At 46.9% G+C, this 20536-nt stretch overlaps 1 protein-coding gene across 1 annotated transcript; it reads left to right on the top strand.

Annotated features, from left to right (window-relative positions):
- Positions 1 to 14216: 14216 nt before the first annotated feature.
- On the top strand, positions 14217 to 14871 carry H2az2l1 (H2A.Z histone variant 2 like 1). The gene has a single exon (XM_006237209.5). The coding sequence runs from the start codon at positions 14266 to 14268 to the stop codon at positions 14650 to 14652; it is 387 nt and encodes a 128-aa protein (XP_006237271.1). The 5' UTR covers positions 14217 to 14265; the 3' UTR covers positions 14653 to 14871.
- Positions 14872 to 20536: the final 5665 nt, after the last annotated feature.

The following is a 20536-nucleotide window of genomic DNA, read 5'->3' as shown; positions in this document are numbered from 1 at the left end:
AGCCATGGGTGAGCTCAGAGCCCTGAACCTCATTGAACACACACCCAAGGAAACAAGCGTCACAAAAGCTGAAGCGAGAGCATCATGGGAAATGTTCAAGGACGCACAGGTAACTGAACAAGCAGAGTAAGACTTTAGAATGAGCATAATCAGTGCTCCAACGGCAGTCTGTGTGCATAGAAGACAGGAAGGTGTTCAGTTACAAATAATAACTACATCCAGGGTGGGAAGGAAGGGAACAAAAACACACACAGATCGGAGAAAATCGTAAGGAATAAATGTCACATGCACGTGATTGCTGGGGCTAATGGGGACATTCAGCCAAGTACAAGGGTACAAGACCAAATTGAAAGCTTGGTTTCTCTTTAGACAGAGTCTTGTTACATTATAACAAAAAGTAGGAAATGGATGTAGGAAAGGACAAAAATGGAACTCACCCTCAGACATCAAAAATTAACTGGAAATTGTGTAGAACTCAGACATTAGGACTAAGACTATGCACCTCTTAGAATAAAACAGGGGTGTGCTAAAGCATTGGATCATACAGTGGTTTCTTGCATTAGAAACCCAAAGGTCTTGGCCTCTTTCTACAGTGCTGGTGGGAATGTTAAAGCAGGACAGCTAGGGTAGAAAATAGTTGGTTTCCCCTCTCCAAAATGACTAAGCATAGACATCATTTATTACATAGCACATCTAGTCCTTGTTGATACAGACACTTGGTCACTAGCATTACCCACAGAAAGCAAAAGACAGAAATGATGAAAGTGATGACTGACTGACATATGGGTGAGCCACATGTGCCCGTGACTAAGGCTGTTACGCGGCCTGTAAAGAACTGCTGAGCTAGTACATACAACGACAAAGACACCACAGGTTGCAAGATGCAGGGAGATGGTCATGAGAGATGTCCATCATGTGCCCCAGAGAGCATTCTCATCATGTTCCTGGGACAGCATTCTCACTGAGACTGAGAGACAGCAGATTAGAGACTGCTAGCAACTGGAGAAGAAGGATAGAAGTTGCTCTGTCTTCTTGTTTGTTTGATGATGCTAGTGATTGAACCAAGAGTCTCTCACCAAGCTTCTACCTCTGAGCTCCACTCCCAGGCCTGGATAGAGAGGGGTTGCTAAACATTATATAGCATGTATTAATTACATATATGATGGATTTTATTGTGACATTTTCATAATGTATATAAGGTACATTGATCACATTCACCCCCTTCACCCTCTCTCTTAGTCCCTTCTGCTGATTCCCTTCCTCTTTCAAACTTTCCCCCTTGTGTGTGTGTGTGTGTGTGTGTGTGTGTGTGTGTGTGTGTGTGTGTGTGTGTGTTTCGAGGGGTGGAACCCAGAACCTCCCACATATGAAGCAATGTGCTATGACTTCATTCCTGAACTAATGCTTCTGTTGTTTGTTCCCTTTCATGTTTTGTTTTTTGAGGCAGTCTCTCTGTGTAGCCCTGTCTGGTTTCGAACTTGATGTATAGAGAACTATAGAGCAGCCCAGCCTCGAACTCACAGATTCTCCTGTCTTTGCCTCCAGAGAGTTGCAATTAAAGGTGTGCACCCCAGACTATCTTTCTTTCTTTCTTTCTTTTTTTGGGGGGGAGCTGGGGACCGAACCCAGGGCCTTGCGCTTCCTAGGCAAGCACTCTACCACTGAGCTAAATCCCCAACCCCTTTCTCTTTCTTTCTTTCTTCATTTCTTTTTGAGGCAAGGTTTCTCTGTGTAGACCTGGCTGTTCTGGAACTCACTTTGTAGACCAGGCTAGACCTCAAACTCACAGAGATCCACCTGCTTCCCTAGTGGGGTTAACACCACCAGGTCTGGCCTCTTTTTAAAAACTGGGTCTAAGCAAGCGCAAGGCCCTGGGTTCGGTCCCCAGCTCCGAAAAAAAGAAAAAAGAAAAAAAAACTGGGTCTATACCCCTGGTTGGCCTAGAGTTCACAAAATCCTCCGTGTCAGCCTCCTAAGTAGAGGGATTATAGGCCTGGCCTCTAAAACATCATGATGGAAATTATCAACTACTTAGAAATGGGTGATGGGACCCTTCCAAACCTTTTTCAAAGCAGTATCTAGAGCCCAGGATATATTTATCAGAGAAAAACAAAGATTAAAAATGAACAGGTTACTTGTACAGCTCAAAAAACCAGACAGCCAGGTTTAAAATAAGCCCGAGAATGGTAAATAAAGTAATTGATAAGGAAGGAAAGTGAAACAGAAATCAAATATCACACCCAAGATGGCCCTCCAAACACAGCTGAGTTCTGAAAGTTGGACAGACACACAGGGAACACTCAGAGGTTCTGTGCTGAGTGGGCCTGCGTCGTCCCTTGTCTGGCTCCATCTGGTCAGATCCCTGAGCGAGAACAGAAGTGGGGAATATCAGGAAAGATGAAAGACAAGCAGGTTCAGGAAGTCCCGGTGGGCCCCTGGCTATGTGGCATGCAGAGGTTAGAAACTGTGAAGGAGGGGGCTGGAGAGATGGCTCAGTGGTTAAGAGCACCGACTGCTCTTCCAGAGGTCCTGAGTTCAAATCCCAGCAACCACATGGTGGCTCACAACCATCTGTAATAGGATCTGATGTCCCCTTCTGGTGTGTCTGAAGACAGCTACAGTGTACTCATATACGAAATAAATAAATAAATCTTTAAAAAAAAAAAAAGAAACTGTGAAGGAAATTATAGGGCAGCATGAAGAGCAACATACAGGGACCTTTGCCTCCTGCGAACACATGGGTCTGCTCTGGTGAAGGAGCATCTGAGAGCTCAGCCTTCCCCCACGTTTGGTTCAGCCCCCACTATCACCTGGGCCTTGAGTCTAGCAGCCCCTGACTGCACCGGAACAAACTAGAAAGCCAGAAGGGTCTGGAATGTGGCTCAATTAGAAGAGTGCTCACCTCACATACATGATCCCTACAAAAAAATTAGTCATGGCGGGCCATGCCTATAATGTCAGCACTGGGAGAGGAATCAGAAATTCAAGGTCACCTTGGCTACATGGAGAGTCCCAGGCTAGCCTAGACTACACAGGAAGCATTTTTGTCAGAGGGAACTGTCACACACATTTCTTTAAATATGTATGTATGTATGTATGTATGTATGTATGTATTTATTTATTTAATGTATGTGAGTACACTGTAACTGTCTTCAGACACACCAGAAGAGGGCATCAGATCCCATTACAGATGGTTGTGAGCCACCATGTGGTTGCTGGGAATTGAACTTGGGACCTCTGGAAGAGCAGTCAGTGCTCTTAACCACTGAGCCATCCCTCCAGCCCCTAGTCACACGAATTTCTAAAAGTGGTTCTTGCAGCACTCCTCTCCAGTTGAGCAGGAATGCTGTCTCCGCCCACCACTGTGCCCTCCATTGCCGAAGAAACCCTTCAGAGGACTTATCAGAGAAGTGCCACAGCCTGAAACCTGTTCCTGAGAACCGAGAAGACAGTTCCCTTCCCTCTTTTCACTTGTCAGCTCTCAAGGCGAAAGACTATATAATATCTTTCCAAAGTCTGAAGAAAGTCATAGAGAAAAAGAAAAGATAAAATATGAAACTAAATTGAAGAGAAATTGAAGGTTGACAAGAAAAGACTAAGAAGGCTTCCTCGGCCATACTTCAAAGTGACAAGGCACAGAAACTCAGTGATGAAGAACGCTGGGTCCTTCACTGCTGGAGTCTAAGCTAAAGCAGAAGATGAATCCTCATATGGAATCCCATCTAGTACCACAGCTGAAGGACAGAGCAAGATGCGAGGGTGTGCCACAAGAACCCGGTCTCCGAACAAGAGTCTTGGTCCCAACACACCTTTTTGGCCCTGCTAAATGTAGAGGTTCCAGAAGTGTCAGAGCCCAGACCTCAGGTGAAGGCCCAGAGAGCAAGCCATGGAACTGAAGTAGAAAAGCAATCTCACTGGGGACGGGAAAAAGACCAAATACAAACTCCAAGGACGCCTGAAGCCAGGTTCTCCACGAATATCTGGAAATCTGCAAAGGAAGTTCCCAGCATCCTCAAAGAAGTTGGGGGAGGGGCGCCTCACAGTACCGGAGACAACCTCAAGTCAGGGCTTCAGGTGAAAGGAGTCATCAAAGTCACCTGCCAAGACAGGTCCAAAGGCTGACACCTGTGATCCCAACACCAGTAGGCTGAGCTGGACTGGAGCTGAGAGGTAGCCTGAGCTACACAGTCACTTCCAGTCCAACCCGGAAGCAACAAAAAGCACGGCGTTCTTCACATCCAGGCTTTCTGGCTTGGGACTCGGATGTAGCGCTATGGGAGAGCGCTAAGCTGAATTTAAATACCAATCCTGAAAACTACAACAAAATTACCTTGGAGGTGCACTCCTGTAATCCCAGCCCTCAAGAGGCCGATGACAGAGACTGTGAGTTGGGGGCCTGGGTCACGTAGCAAGATCCCATCTCAGATCAAAAGAAAAACTTGGGTTCCAGCCTGGGTTGTAGCTCAGTACAGGGCTGGCTTCATCTGCCCAAGGCTCTCTATTTGATCCCCAGGGTCAGAAAAAAACAAACTCTGACTCCGATTGTAGCCTTTTCTGAGACTGTGGTTTAAAAACTCCATGGATAATTTTATTCCTGTTTATTAATAAATAATAATGTGATAATAGTGATTTAAAGTAATGTTTATTTTTAACTACACAAAGTAATCCAAGATGGCCACAGCAGATAGGGATGGCAAGGTAAGGAATGGGGTAAGAAGAGTAAGAATTTACCCTGCAACGCTGTCAAACAATACACTGTGTTCTAGAAAATTGAACTAACAACCCTTAAAGAAAAACTAGGTCACAAAACAAAACAAATCAAATCCATTAAGGGGCTGCCTGCCTGCACCAAGCCTCCCAGCTATCAGCTATGGTGAGTTATAATACACAAAGACAGGTGTCAATCATGACAGCCACTCAACACCACAGCTGGGGTAACGCCATCAAAATGGAGCGGAGCATTTTTTTTTAAAGATTTATTTATTTATTTTGTATATGAGTACACTGTAGCTGTCTTCAGACACACCAGAAGAGGGCATCGGATTCCATTACAGGTGGTTGTGAGCCACCATGTGGTTGCTGGGATTTGAACTCAGGACCTTTGGAAGAGCGGTCGGTGCTCTTAACCACTGAGCCACCTCTCCAGCCCGGAGCGGAGCATTTTAATGGGAACTGTATGAATAAATAAAATAAATAGATTGTGCTCCTGGGTCGGAGGATTAAACATGATACAGATGTCAACATTTCCAGTTTCATTAAATTCAGCACCAACTGCCACCAGATAGGAACTGCCCTGTGTAACTAACGGACTAATACTTGAAGGTGAAAACATTCAGGAAGAGCAAAGTCAATCATCAAAAAGAAGAGCAGTGAGGTAAGAATTTAGATACAATCAGACTATGTAACAAGCTATCACCAAGACACAGGAAAAAACCTCAGAGCCAGAAGAGAGAGGGGGCCTGCCAAGTGCTACCTTCCAGTGTGACAGCCATTGCAATCATGAGCGCACAGCAGCTGCCTGAGCCTCAAGAAGACTGACCCTGTCGGCAGTCAGGTGGGCATGGGGAAGTGGAGGGACCCTGGCCCTCCATGTTGAACTTCCGGCTATGAATACAGTCTGGGAGGGAGCGGTCAATGTCTTCTGTTGCGTACCCACTGAGGAGCTCAGAGGCCTCCAGTGGATAGTCTCAAACCCGTGGTCACATGGATGACCCTGGTTAGACTCAGTGGGTGGCAAGATAAATGGCAGGGATTTGGGAAGGAGATTTGTAGAGAGGAGAAGGGGACGTTGACAGGGGCGGGGTAGAGATAAAGAGAAGCAGGGATAATCAGAATGCATTATATAAGCATAGTATAAAAGCAATTTAATTAATAATATACATAATAAACTATTATAATTGAAATGGTATAAAAAATATATACTCGCTTTGGAACAGAACAGTGCCCTGAAACAAGGGCCCGGGGTAGCAGCGCACACTCTTAATCCCAGCCCAGCTCTGGAAGCAGAGGCAGAGGCGGGTGTCTCTCTGTGAGTACGTAAGCCAGCCGGATACAGTTATAAACTAGCCAGGGCTGCATGGTGAGGCCCTGGCTCAAAAATAAATGGACAAAATGGCCAGTTTAAAAACTGGGAGGCTCAGCACAGTTGTCACAGTGTTTGTATGCATGAGACCCGAGTACAGTCCTCAGCACTGGGAAAAGATACTGCACTGACTAAGGACACTGTACTATCATAAATAAACAGCTATCTCACAGCACTAAAAATCCAATGTGTCTACCAAAACTGGCAAACTGAGGCCAGTGAGAGGTTAAGGACATTGACTGCTATTGCAGAGGACCCTGGTTCAAGTCCCAGTGCCCACATGGCAGCTCACAACCATCTGTAATTAGTTCCAGGAGATCTGGCAACCTCTTCTTACCTCCAGAGGTAGCAGATGTGTAGATGGTACAGAAACATACATGCAGGCAAAACACCTATGCAGATCAAATAGATAAATTAATCTATGGTCCTCATGAGGAGCATTGTCAGCACAACTACCGTGTGTGTGTGTGTGTGTGTGTGTGTGTGTGTGTGTGTACACTTACTTGTATTGTGTATTATTTTAGGTAGATATATAAAATAGTGTGATTGATTCCTTGTGGCTTTATCAGACAGCCTTGGTGTTTCTTCCGCCTCAGCTCTCTTTCTCCTTCTGTATTGACCTCGCTCCCCATTTTTCTATTTCCCACCTCATATCATCTGTGTATTGCTATTCCCTCCCCAGGCCCCAGCTCCCCCCAGCTCCCACCACCCCTTCATGGCTCCTTTATATTTTCCTGGTTCCTGTGGTCACTCTGTGCTGCACACTCACAACCGAGGGTTTGGACAGCAGGAACTGCAGACCGGCAGGAACGTGTGGCTTCTGTCTTTCCAGATCTGGGTTACCTCACACAGGTCCACCCATTTACCTGCACATTGCAGAGTCTGGTTTTCCTTTACAGCTGAATAGTATTTGACCGTGCGCTCATTATCCACTCCTCTGTGGAAGGACATTGAGGGTGTTTCCTCTTGGCTATTGTGAATAGAGCAGCTGTGAACATGGCTGAGGGAGTATCTGTGGAGTGTGATGTTGAGTCCTTTTGGGCACATGCTAGTGGTCTAGGTGGGTCATATGGTAGATTTATTCTTTGAGGATTCTCCATGCTGATTATCAGAGTGACTGCACCAGTTGGTAACCCCCCCCCAGCAGTGAGCGAGGTGAACGAGGCCCCTTCCTCACGTCTCAGTTGCGTTGGTTGCCAGCTGTTCTGTCGACCTTAGCCATTCTGACTGGGGTGAGATGAACTCTCAAAAACCATTTTCATTTTCCTAACTGTGAAGAATAGATGAATTCTTTTGGGGGTATTTCTTAACCATTTTTATTTATTCTATTGAGAATTCTGTTTAGATTCCCTACCCCATTTATTAATTAGGCCATTTGATTCCTTGACACATACACATGCGCTCTCTCTCTCTCTCTCTCTCTCTCTCTCTCTCTCTCTCTCTCTCCTGGATATTAATCCTCTGTCAGAGGTACAGCTGCCAAAGATTCTCTCCTATTCCATTGATCATCTTTTCCACACAGTTGACCATTTCCTTAGCTATACAGAAGCTTTATAATTTTTTGAACTCCTGGTTGTCAATCATTGGCCTTAATTCTCTGGCAGATAAAGTCCTGCACTGGGCATGACAAACCTCCTCTTAGGTGGTGGTCAGGGTAACTCAAGTAGTTCCCAAAACAATACAGACCGTACCTCTCAGGAGCTTGGTTGGTGGGAAAGATACCACGCACTCAGTACACAGGACTCGGATGATTGCAGCTGGATCTAACCTGAAAGCCTCTTTCCCAAGGTCTAGCTTCACTGGGACCAGAAAATACTATGCAAGTTTCCAAGAGAGAAAAGTACTTAAACAGTTCTACCCAGCCAGAATACCTAAAACCCTCGTCAATGACCACCGTGACAAGCTATCCAAAAGACAATGTGACGCTCACATGTCAGTGGTTCCCAACAGCGTCTAATGGAACCTAAGGCCTACTCAACAGGAGGGAAATCGGGCCTGGATTGTTTCAACCTATATTTCCCTAATTGCGAAGAATGACGACCACTTTGAGTTATCTCTTAACAATTTCTATTTATTCTATTTAGATCTCTGTTTATATTCCTAGACCGTTTAGATTCCCTGGCGTCCCATGGCCAGTGTGGTCATTGGACCTTAGAAGAGAATCTCCTACTGCCACTTTGCAGTGGCAGCTAAGTGTGAGGTTGTAATTGCATCCTTTATCTTATCCCTTCACCCACAGATAAGTGTGGCTTCCGCCTCTCATCAAAGAAGCCTGTCTTTACGGCAAATGGAGTCCATCGCGGAAAACCACAATTGGACACAATACCGAGATCAATGGATCATTAGAGCCCAGTCCTGATAGACGCCTCTGCAGATTACAGCTCCCGCATCTGTGGCTCGGGGGATATTGTGGAAGAGGAGCCTGAAGGATTGTAAAAGTCGGAATACCAGGAAGTCTGCTGTGAAACTACCTTTCATGGAAATGGTTGCATAAGTAAGACTGGAAGAGAAAATTTCTCACGCAGTGCCATTCCTAGACAAAGAGTTACAGGCGACTACTGACTTCTGGGAAGAGAGTTACACTCTCCCAGGGACCAGCCCCCTTGTTGGTCATCCAGTGCATAGCAGTCATCCCTGAACCCATGTACACACTAACAACAAAACACACTCGGGGTCATGTGTGTGCATGTGTTCCTACAGATACATATGGACACATATGTAATGACAATGATCAAGAACAGGAGACTGTCGGTGAGAGTGGAAGGAACATGGGTAGGATTGCAGAGAGGGTGAACTGATTCTATTTCGATCAAACATATATTTTTAAAAAAGAAACAATTAAAGTTTTACGAAACTATGGCAAGTCAGGCCTAGTGGCCCACACTTTAAATCCCAGCATTTTGCAGGGATGGGGGGTGGGGGGAAGGCAGGTGGATCTCTGTGAGGTTAATACCAACCTGGTCTACATGGTGAGTTTCAGGGTAAAGACTGTCTCAAAACAAACAAACAAACAAACAAGCAAAACCCATGGCAAATTTAAAGTAAGCTATAAAGTGTAAAATTAAAGAAAGGATTTTTAGGGGGCCGGAGAGATGACTCAGCAGTTGAGAGCACTGACTACTCTTCCAGAGGTCCTGAGTTCGATTCCCAGCAATCACATGGTGGCTCACTAACATCTGTAATGGAACCCAATGCCTATTCTGGTGCATCTGAAGACAGGTACAGTGTACTCAGATACATAAAATAAATAAATCTTATTTAAAAATGATTTTTAAATGCATTTGTGGATGAAGAGACTATAACTGAGGTAGGAAGGCCAGTACTCTGAGACCTGATGGTGGTGCCTTGACGCGGGGTGCTGGGAGAACCAGCAGTCTCTGTAGAAGAAGACTGTACCTGTCAGCCCCCACAAAAACCAGTTCTAAATGTATTGGACTGGTAGAGACAGATCTGAAGACTGGAGGCCACTAGAGCAACATTAGGCCTAAGACTTCAAGACAGTAGGGTAAGCAAGAACTTTCTGAAAGACTCGACAGCACAAGAAGCAATTCCAAGATTGACAAACGAGATGACATGAATTCGAAAGTCTTCTGCACAGCAAGAAATAATGATAATAACAATCACCGAAATGATTATAGAGTGAGAAAATGATCTTTGCCAGCTACATATCAGTGATGGGATTTATATTTAGAATATCTGAAGGACTGCAAAAATTAAGTAAGTACCCTCAAAAAAATTATCCAATCAATAAATGGCCTGGTAAACTGGATATGCAACTCTTCAAAGTACAAATGACCGGCACTTGGAAAGGTGTTCCGTGGGATTAGCCATCCAGGAAAAGCAAACTAAAGCTGTTTCCGTCTCACGCCACTCAAAATGACTGTCATCACAAACACAGTGGCAACAAGTACCATGGAAGATGTGGAGAAAGAGGAGTCCTTGTTCCCCACTGGGAGAAATGTCAATGTCTGCTTCTCGTTCTGTTGTTGAGACACAAAAACAGCGTCAGGATGGGAGGGTTTGTTGTAGCTCACAGTACAATAGAACCATCACGGGCACTTGGAAGCAAGTGATCCCATTATGGCTGAGGTCAGAGGAAGACAGTGATGAGTGCACACAACTGCCCGGTTCCCATTCTTGAGAATTCCCTGCCCAGGGGACGGTCTTGCCCTCACCTCAGATGGCTCAGCATCTCAGCCACAGCAGCTGAGACTGATCTGGGATCCAAGGATGACTTCCACAGGGACACACACACACACACACACACACACACACACACACACACACACAAATGAATAAAATTTCTAAAAGGTTAAGATGGGTCTTCCTCCATCAATGAATCAAGATACTCCCCAGAGGCATGCCAGAGGCCGTCTCCCAGGTGAGTCTGCATTGTATCAAGAGGACAACACTAACCACCACATGCAGCCACTATAGAATTCTGGATGGATGTGCCTCAGAAAACTAAAACTAGAACTATTGCCACGGGATGAGTTATACCACTCCCTGGTGTATCCCGGGAGAACTTAAGTCAACATACCACCGAGACAGTCCTGCTGCCATGTTTACTGCTCTACTACTCACAGTAACTGAGAAAGGAACAAGGGTTAGCCATCCAGCAATGGATGAATGGATAATGAAAATGCGATCTACACACACAAGGGGGTCTTATTCAGCTGTGTGGTGAAATTTAAAAGGTGACCAAAAGAGGGAAGAGGATGGGAGGAAGGAGAGGAGAGTGGGAAAAAGTAGTAAGGGCATCCCAGTGTGAGGGACTATTTGGGGAAAGGGGGGGGGAACAGCAAGAGTGGGCGGGAGGTGGAGGCAGTAAGAGTGAAGCATCATAGGGCTGGAGCGATGGCTCCACAGTTACAAGCATGGGGTGCTCTCCGAAGGATCGGGGCTCAAGTCCCAGCACCCACATGGCAGCTCGCAATCATCTGCATCTCCAGTCCCAGAGGATCTGTTGCCCTCTTCTGCCTCTGCAGGCACAGGGCACACAGATATACATCCAGGCAAAACACCTAACACATTAAACTTAAAAATTTAAGAAGCGGGGTTGGGGATTTAGCTCAGTGGTAGAGCACTTGCCTAGCAAGCACAAGGCCCTGGGTTCGGTCCCCAGCTCCGAAAAAAAATAATAAAAAAAAATTAAAGAAGCACAGTGATATATTTATGAAGCACCATAATAAAACTCATTCGTTTGTATGCTAACTTCAAGTATTTTTATTTAAAGATTGTGTGTGTGTGTGTGTGTGTGTGTGTGTGTGTGTGTGTGTGTGTACACTGCAGCTGTCTTCAGACACACCAGAAGAGGGCATTGGATCCCATTACAGATGGTTATGAGCCACCATGTGGTTGCTGGGATTTGAACTCAGGACCTCTGGAAGAGCAGTCAGTGCTCTTAACCTCCGAGCGATCTTCCCAGCCCCACTAACTTCAAATTTTAACTTAAAAAAGGAAAGTCACAGGGAGGCCACACAGGAGCATTTGATAGGCAAAGCGCACCCCGCCCCCGACACATCAGTGAGGTAAACCAACAACTCAGTGAAGAACAGGTGACTCTAAGAAGAATTCCAAACACTGGAGCCTCGAAAACACGGGCAACATACAAAGAGCATGTTCACTTGTCGGTTGACGAACACTGGTGAGGAAATAGTCGGGGCAGTGTTTGGAGAACAACTGAACATAGCTATTAAATCAAAATGTGCGAGCCCTAGACCAAGAGTCCCCACCTCCTACACAGAGGTACAAGGACGCTCCTTTTACAACTGTCTGTAATCACAAAGCATAAATATATATATATATATATATATAATGAAATAACCCCTATGTCCATCATCATAGAAAAGTGCAAATAAGTGGTCCGTATTCATCTCCTCAGGAATGAGGGTGCCCTATATGTACTAAGATAGATAGTTCTTCCCTGATTATATTAAGCAGAGAGAGCATATTGCAGAAGTGTGGATATGTAGGGCACCGTTTGTGTTAATTCACACATGAAGCCCAAAATATGCAAATGCAAATTAAACAGAAAACCATCGAGAAGGAGGGACACACCCACCTGTCGCCTTCAGGGAGGGCTTCATGCTTGGCCAAGGGGCAGGTGGCCATGCACCAGAGCTTCTGCAGCCATTCAAGTCCCTCCTTTAATTAACAGATGTTCCTGTATTGGCGATGTAATTTGCATATAGCCAAGTGAAAGCAGAAAGGATTCGATGTGGTTTGGAGCCAAGAATCAATGCACACTTTAAAGCGTGGGGGAGAGGGGCAGATGAAGTCCCGAGTGCACGTCTGTTGTTGGTACGAGCACAGGACTCTAATGCCTCAGACCCATGGGAATGGCAAGGTCTTCCCCAGGTCCAGGCAGGGAGGTTGACAGTGTGTGCAGGAAGTGTCCATCACAGTGTCCAAGCACACATCTCCAAGATGACCACAGCCTGAGACGGCCTCCCTACTGAGAGTCGTTCACTGGCCTCCTCGTCCAGCGCTGTATAATTTCTTACTGCGTCTCCAGTACAGGCTGCGGCTCTGTCTGGGCACACGGCTCGCTGGTCTCAGCTTTATGTTACCGTGCCTGTCATTTCATTGTTCTCTCTCACCTCAGTCTTGTCAAGACCAAAGTTGTGCAGGTTGTAACATCAAAGCACCTCCCCAGCCTTGTTGATACTTAACGTGGAGTCCTGGGATGTGTTTCCAAGCCATAACTCCCCCAGGAAGCATTATATGTGTCAATTCAAGTGTCTGCTCTCAGTAGCCAAATTGGTCACTTTGTCTTTTCCCAAAGAGGTGTTTTACTTTCTTAAAATCAGCAGTGGGGGGCAGACGGGGGTCCATTTTATATCTTTGTGTGTGAAGGAGGAATAATTTTATTGTGTTTTGAGGCAGGGTCTCACAGTTCAGCCCAGCCTGGTCTTGAACTCATGACCCTCTTGCCCCAGCTGCCACACCCAAGCCTGGTGTTTACTTCCTAACTCTGAGATTGGTGTCCAGGTCTTTGCACACAATGCTATGTGCAGGAACATGGCGTAAGGCTCCACTGTGGAGCCTACACTGTTGTCCCTTGACTCTTCCAATCCCCTCAGTAGGGCCAGACGTTATGCTTTCCTGATTTCACTGAAATCAGGGTCAGCAGAACATTCCCAAAACTTATCACTCTTGCTTACTCTTGTTTCTTCACTGTCCTCTGGGGGTCTGCTGAGGAACAAGCTGGGGTTCTTAGGGCAAGGACAAGTCCATCAAGTGGCATCCCTCAGGGCATTCCACACATCTATGGAGAGCTACATGTTCCTTCCTGAAACACAAGTCTGAAATGTTCAGTCAGGACCCAGTGTCCCATGTGTAGAGAATCCTGGGGTCAGGAAGAGCCTTCTTGCCACTCCGTTGTATGATGAAGGCAGGTCACCCCAATTTCACAGAAGCTCAGATGAGTCTGACCCTCAGAGACAGAGAGTCATGACTTGCAGACCTGCGGCTCTCAGTCCAGTGCTCATTCTGCTTCTACCCTGAGATACATGAAAAGTGTTTGCCACCCCCTGTGACATTCTGAGGCCCAGCATGCTTTTCCCTGTTTGTAGTCAGGAAGTGATGCTATTGAAGTCATGGGATGAACCCCAAGCTGTGTTACAGGGACCTGCTTAGTACTGTTGTAGCCCCCTCCTGCTCATCTTGCACCAGACCTTCCCCTACCCCCCCCCTGAAGCCACCCCACCTTCTTGATAGACCCAGGGCCTCTGAGAGCCCCAGAAATACAGCTCTGCGAAATCCCCAGAAGGAGCACGTGTGTGGTGCTTACTTCCTCTGCCTGTGGCTTGAGGATCTAAGTGCCGTGTCTAGGTTGGGTATCCTGGGTTGGAGTCTGTGTAAAGGCTAAAGTTCATTCACTAAAGCAGGTGGTAGAAGTAGCTTGTTGGTCCCCTGGGTCCAGGAGGCACTGTAAAGAAAGCCTCTGGCCCTGGGAAGCTGGTTGTGTCTCCTTCTCGTGGGCATCCAGGCTACCCTCTAGCAGCCCAGGATCATGGAGGGAAAATGAGAATACAAAGGACTCGTCCTATCACCAACAGTGAATCCTCTCTAACCCTAGACAAGCTCAGGGTAGCTAGAGGTAGGCTTTCAAGAGTGGCTGCTGTGGGAGAGCAGCGGCAGCGGCGCGGGGTTGCAGTGGGCGTTGCGCGGCCGAGACCATGGCAGGAGGCAAAGCTGGAAAAGACAGCCGGAAGGCCAAGGCTAAGGCAGTGTCTCGCTCACAGAGAGCTGGGCTCCAGTTTCCTGTGGACCGCATCCACAGACACGTGAAGACTCACACCACAAGCCATGGACGGGTGGGCGCCCCTGCTGCTGTGTACAGTGCTGCAATTCTGGAGTACCTCACAGCCGAGGTGTTGGACTTGGCAGGTAACGCTTCTAAAGATCTCAAAGGAAAGCGCATCACCCCACGCCACTTACAGCTTGCAATCCGAGGTGACGAAGAGTTGGATTCACTGATCAATGCTACCGTAGCCGGGGGCGGTGTGCTTCCACACATCCACAAGCCTCTGATCGGAAAGAAGGGGCAGCAGAAAACTGCTTAGGACGTGAGTCACTGACCTGCTGTCCTCACTGTGTGTGACTGGGCAGAGGGTACCAGTCGGTGTGTGGGGAAGCATAGACAATTGCTGTAGACAAAAGACACATTTGTATGTTTTTAGACTCTCGAAGTTTGATAAACTCCTTTCCCTGTGGTCAGTCATGTGTTGACTGGCCATGTCTCTCCCTTGTGTTTTATACAAAAATAAAATTGATAAACATATTTTACAGAAAAAAAAAGCAGCTGCTGTGGACAAAAAGGTGAGACCAACCAACCAAAGACACTGCTCACCCTCCCCTCCTCAGACTACCTCACTCCCTCCTCTGGTCACCCGCCATCTTGGTCCCTCTCCTGTGAGTACCTGCCCTCTTGATCAGTCTCTGTTTTCTGGGATCTTCTGCCTTCCGGCTGCTTCTCTCAGCAGCCCGTGTCCCTCTGCCCACCCTCTCAGAGCCTCATTTCTGTGAAATGGCCGGATCGCTTTGGTTCCACCCATGCGGGAATGCATGAAGGCTCGCCTGGTCCCTGACATGTGTCTAAGCCTTCATCACGGAGGAGTTTTTATCCAAGAATGGCCTGCTCTGAAGTGCACAGTCAGATCTGGGTTCCTGCCATTCCCCTAGCAGCCCCCTCCCATCAGGATCAACATCACACCCACACAGAAGGCAATGATAAGGTTGCTTTGGCCAAAGAGACACAAGTACATCTAGATGGCCTCTTCCTCCTCTGAGCAGAATGTGAAGAGACAAGGAGTTGTTGTGAACCACTGGTCTCCACCCTTTCCCACAAGCCCCATGGGCCCAGGGTGTGACCTGCATCTCCACCTTGAGCCTCTGATACTGCAGACTTGGGCAGAGCTGAGACTGTTACGGTCTCCTGAGACAAGGGCATGTGGGCAAAAATTATTCCTGCAGGCCAGAAGCCATTGGAGTACAGGACATTTGTTCCAACTGCATGCTTTGGCTGAATTGTATGAGTACAAGGCTCTCTCCATCTCTGCTTGAAGGATGAGAAGATATTATGCTTCCATGAGAGCAATGAGAAAGTACAAGCCCAAGCCGGGGAGGGGGCTTTTAATCCCACCACTCGGGAGGCAGAGGCAGGCAGCCTGGTCTACAGAGCCAGCTACAGAGAGCAGAGGAAATTTTGTCTCAAAAAAATTAGAGAGAGAGAGAGAGAGAGAGAGAGAGAGAGAGAGAGAAAGAAAGAGAAAGAGACCAAGCCCCAAGGTCCCAAGGTGCAGCAGAGGCAGCGTGATAAGACCTTTGGGAGTAGCAGGAGAAGGGCCATGATCTGGGGATGATTCAGTGGAGGGGTGATAGGATGTCAGGCTGAGAGCCTCAGAACTACGACTCCATCACCCTCTAGCAGGAGGAAGATGATCAGCGTGTCTGGAGACATACAGAGAGTAACTGATGGAGGTGGGTGTCTTGGCTGTTTCGATAGTCGGTTGCTGGACTCCTCTTCCAGGCTGTTAGATATGGGTGAGATTGTTCTGTGCCTGTTTGGGAAGGTGGAAGCTGAGGGTGCTATTTGGATGTGGACTAGGAGCCTGCTATCTAGTCAGAGGCTAAGGCTGAGCCCAATGATCAGGGACAGGGACAATAGGTGGGTGCAAGACAGGGCCACTTAGCAAGTTCTGTCCCTTGCCTCAGGCTCTTCAGAGGCGCAGGCAATAGAGCAAGTGGCTGGGGCCAGGCTGGCCTTGGTGCTTTGTAGAAGAGTCGACCATCTATGTTCTTGATCTGGAGGAGAGAGTAGACCTCTTGTGCAAGGAGGGGCAGCGGGCACTAGGGCTGGATCCTCAGCAGAATCCTGTATTCTGATTAGCATTGAAAATAGTGACTCCAAGAAAGAATCCTTCTGTTGAAGACATGGGGTAACCCCATGGGAGACCTTTATCTCAGCAAATGTGAAGCCCAGACACAGAGATCTGGATAGAAGGAAGTTAGATGAACCTCTTGCTAATTTCATGGCTGACTTAACCCCTGCGATGATGCACTCAGAAGCCCTTCCTTCCCCAGCCTTTCCCCTTGATCTTTATTCCAAAAGGTTCAAGCTCTTGCCAATAAGTTCAAGGATACACGGGCTCCCTGCTTTATGAGAACATGTTTATTTTTGTTATCATGGGAGTCACACTATAGAGAAAGAGAGTGATAAGGAGGCAGTGGCCGCTGGGAGCCAGGCTGGGCTGCGTGCACGGTTCGTGTATTGTCTCCGAATTCTCTCAAGAACTGATGAGTGGTGGCGTCTGGAATGAGAGGTTCATGGGCACAGCCAGGCATCTGGAACAAGGCCTAGCACACAGTAGGTAGTCAGTAATCACTCTAAAGGAACATCTCTACCACTTACACTGTATTTATTTTTTAAGAGATGGTTGTTTCAGGCTGGGGAGAAGGCTCAGCAGGTAAAGGCATTTGTCACCAAGCCTAAGGACCTGAGTTTGGTTCTGAGAACCCAGGAGATGGAAAGGGGGAGCTGACCCCAGCTGGTCCCTGGCGCTGGAGAAATGACTCGGCAGTTAAGAGCACTTGTTGCTCTTACAGAGGACTCAGGTTCCATTCCCAGAATCCATCCAGGAGGTCCAACATCTCATCTGATCTCTACAGATATCAGGCAGATATCACATGTACACATACAAACATGCAGGTAAATTCAAACACAATAAATAAATACAATAATAAATTTTTTTCTTTTTTTTTTTTCGGAGCTGGGGACCGAACCCAGGGCCTTGCGCTTGCTAGGCAAGTGCTCTACCACTGAGCTAAATCCCCAACCCAATAATAAAATTTTTAAAGAATGATGTGGGGTGGGAGTGGTGTCTTAGTTAGGGTTTTACTGCTGTGAACAGACACCATGACCAAGGCAAGTCTTATAAAGGCAAGTCTTATAAACATTTCATTGGGGCTGGCTTACAGCTCCATCAAGGTGGGAGGAGGGCAGCATCTAGGCAGGCATGATGAGAGTTCTACATCTTCATCTGAAGGCTGCTAATGGAAAACTGGCTTCCAGGCAGCTAGGTTGAGGGTCTTAAGCCTACGCCCACAGTGACAAACCTACTCTAACAAGGCCACACCTCCTAATAGTGCCACACCCTGGGCCAAGCATATACAAACCATCACGAGTGGGCTTGATAAAGTGCCCATGCAGGTCATAAATATCTTGGCCTCGAATCATCCTCCTGCCTCGGTTTCTCAAGTGTCTGGAAATTCAGATACATATGCCATCCTGAGGCTTGTGGGATCAGGAATTGAATCCAAGTTCATTCAGCTCATAGGAGACCGAATAGGAATGAGAATATCTCTCGGACGCACATGCTCTCAATTCTGTAGAATACACTAAGTCATTAAGGTAGCAGTCTAGAAAGATAGTTTAGCCATCAAGACCATGTGTCGTTCTTGTAGAGGACTAAGGTTCAACTTCCACTACCCATACGTGGCTCACAACCATCCTGAACCCGGACCTCCATGGACACCAAGCATGCACACATTACACATACATACATGATACATACATGTAGGTAAAACACTCACATAAACTCAAATGAATAAACCTAATTTTAAAAGCTTTAAGAGAAAAAAACTGCCAGTGAAGCATTTGTACCACTGAAAATGCCTACTCTGTCACTTACCTGCTGTGTACGTCCCAGTTGTCTGGCAGGCCTTGTTGGAATAGAGTTTGTTGAAGACTTACAAACAAAAGTAGGTTTAGGGTAGGAGCAGGACAAGATGACCACCTACCTCCCATACCCCAAACCAGGAGGAAGATGTTTCCCAAAACTGTTAGGTAGCTCACAGCTTCCTGTAACATCAGCAGCCCCAGAACATCAGATGCCCCTGGTCTCAACTGGTACCTACAGTCACATGCACACAGCCACACAGAGACACATAATCAGAAAATACTCAAAATACATCTTGAAAACTCCAGCTCAGGCTAAGGGAGCCTCAGGCTCAGCGCCAGGCTCCCTCTGGTGACCCAGACCACTTTTCCCCTACAACCCAGGCAGGTCACATGCCCCCTTCTCTTTCCAGACCCTTACAGGCCCAACAACTGACTCATGAGTAGAGTTAGCTTGTGTCCTACAAGGAATGCTCCAAGTCATCACCTGCCCTGTGTCCCGCAACTCCCCATGGGTCATGAGTATGAACAGAGCTTCACTCTGGCTATGCTGTTCCACACGGGGGCTTGTGAATGCTGGCCACATGAAGCAAGGTACAAATAGCACTGTACAAGGATATCTAGCTGGTCCGACATCATCAGCTGAAAAGCCATTCCTTCCTGGGCTGCCTTGTACTTAGGTTCAAATCGAATGAATGCGTGAGTAGGGCCTGTTCCTAGATTTCTGTTCCTTTCCAGTAATTGACTCATGCACCCTTACATGAGAGGCACAGGATCAGGGTTACTGCCGCTCTAAGGCAAATCTTGTTATGTGTATACATGTGTGTGTGCATGTGTGAGGAAGAGGGGAGACAAAAAAAGACGAGAGACAGAGAGACAGAGACAGAGACAGAAACAGAGAAACTAGGGAACCAAGGACCCTTGCACATGGTAAGCCAGGACTCTACTACTGACCCACACTCCCAGTATTTTTTTTTTTGAGACAGGGTCTCTCTATTTAGTCCCCACTGTCCTGGAATGTGTATGAAAACCAGACTTTCCTTGCACCCACAGAGCTCCTCTCCCCCACCTCCTACGTGTGGGGATTAAAAGCGAGCACTATCATACCCAGCTGCTCCTAGAACTTTCTCACTTTTTATTTTGAGACAATTCTGTTTCACTGCCCAGGCTGGCCTTGAACTCACTTGGAAGCCTATAGGCCTTGCTGTTTCAATCCTCCTGCCTCAGTCTCCTGTGTAGCTGAGATTACATGTACATATCACCAGGCCTGGCTAAAAGCTTAATTATTGGGGTTGGGGATTTAGCTCAGCGGTAGAGCGCTTGCCTAGCGAGCGCAAGGCCCTGGGTTCGGTCCCCAGCTCTGGAAAAAAAAAAAAAAGAAAAAAAAACTTAATTATTAATGAGGGAAAAGCACAAAAGCTTTAATAAATTCTCGGTGAACACACACCATAACTTCTGACGTAACCTATGTCCCTAGACTGACATTTTGATGGAGCGAGCCCACCTGCTGCCACCTTGGAGATGAGCCCAGCCCTTTGAGCCCCTCCTAAGCTCTGTGCTTTTCCTTCTTTGTGACCATCTCCTTCCTTCCCTCTGCTGTGTTCCTGCATCAGGTTAAACCCTTGAAGAACGCACGGCTGGCTCTGCGTGCCCTTCACTAGCCTCTGTCTCGTGCCTTCTTGGCTGCTTATGATTCAACCGTGAGTCCAGTCTATTCCAACAGGCACTTTAATGTCTTATGACGAGACACTAAAGTTGAGGGAGGGGAAATCATGTGCTAAACTAGTTCTTTTCAGCCTGTGGGTCTTGACCACTTTGGGGGTGAGTGACCCTTTCACAGGAGTCACGTATCAGATATCTTGTATTATCAGATATTTACATTACTGTCCATAATAGTAGCAAAAATACAATTGTGAAGTAGCAGTGAAAATCGTTGTATGGTTGAGGTCACCACAACATGAGGAACTGTGTTAAAGGTCACAGGAAGGTTGAGAGCCACAGATGCCTCCTGGACAATCAAAGGCTGCAGAAACTTGTCCTTTATCTTACCACCGTGGCAGGGCAATCCCACACAAACAAAGTTCTAGAAATGACAGGCATAGTGGCACTCTTTGCATTTAATTAGGTCCAGTTTTTGATCTGCTTACTATTCAAGAGCTGGCCTGCTGACCTGTTTATCTGGTCCATGGGCTAGAAGGATGCTCTAAAATGTGAAAATGAAGTCCAAAGATTAACTTTGTATGTGCAAATGTACAGAGTATTAATAGAAT

The sequence above is a fragment of the Rattus norvegicus genome, chromosome 4 (genome assembly GCF_036323735.1).
Source record: "Rattus norvegicus strain BN/NHsdMcwi chromosome 4, GRCr8, whole genome shotgun sequence".
Classification (NCBI taxonomy): Eukaryota; Metazoa; Chordata; class Mammalia; order Rodentia; family Muridae; genus Rattus; species Rattus norvegicus.
The sequence above is the reverse complement of the archived record's forward strand: the minus strand, read 5'-3'. Positions and strand labels throughout refer to the sequence as shown.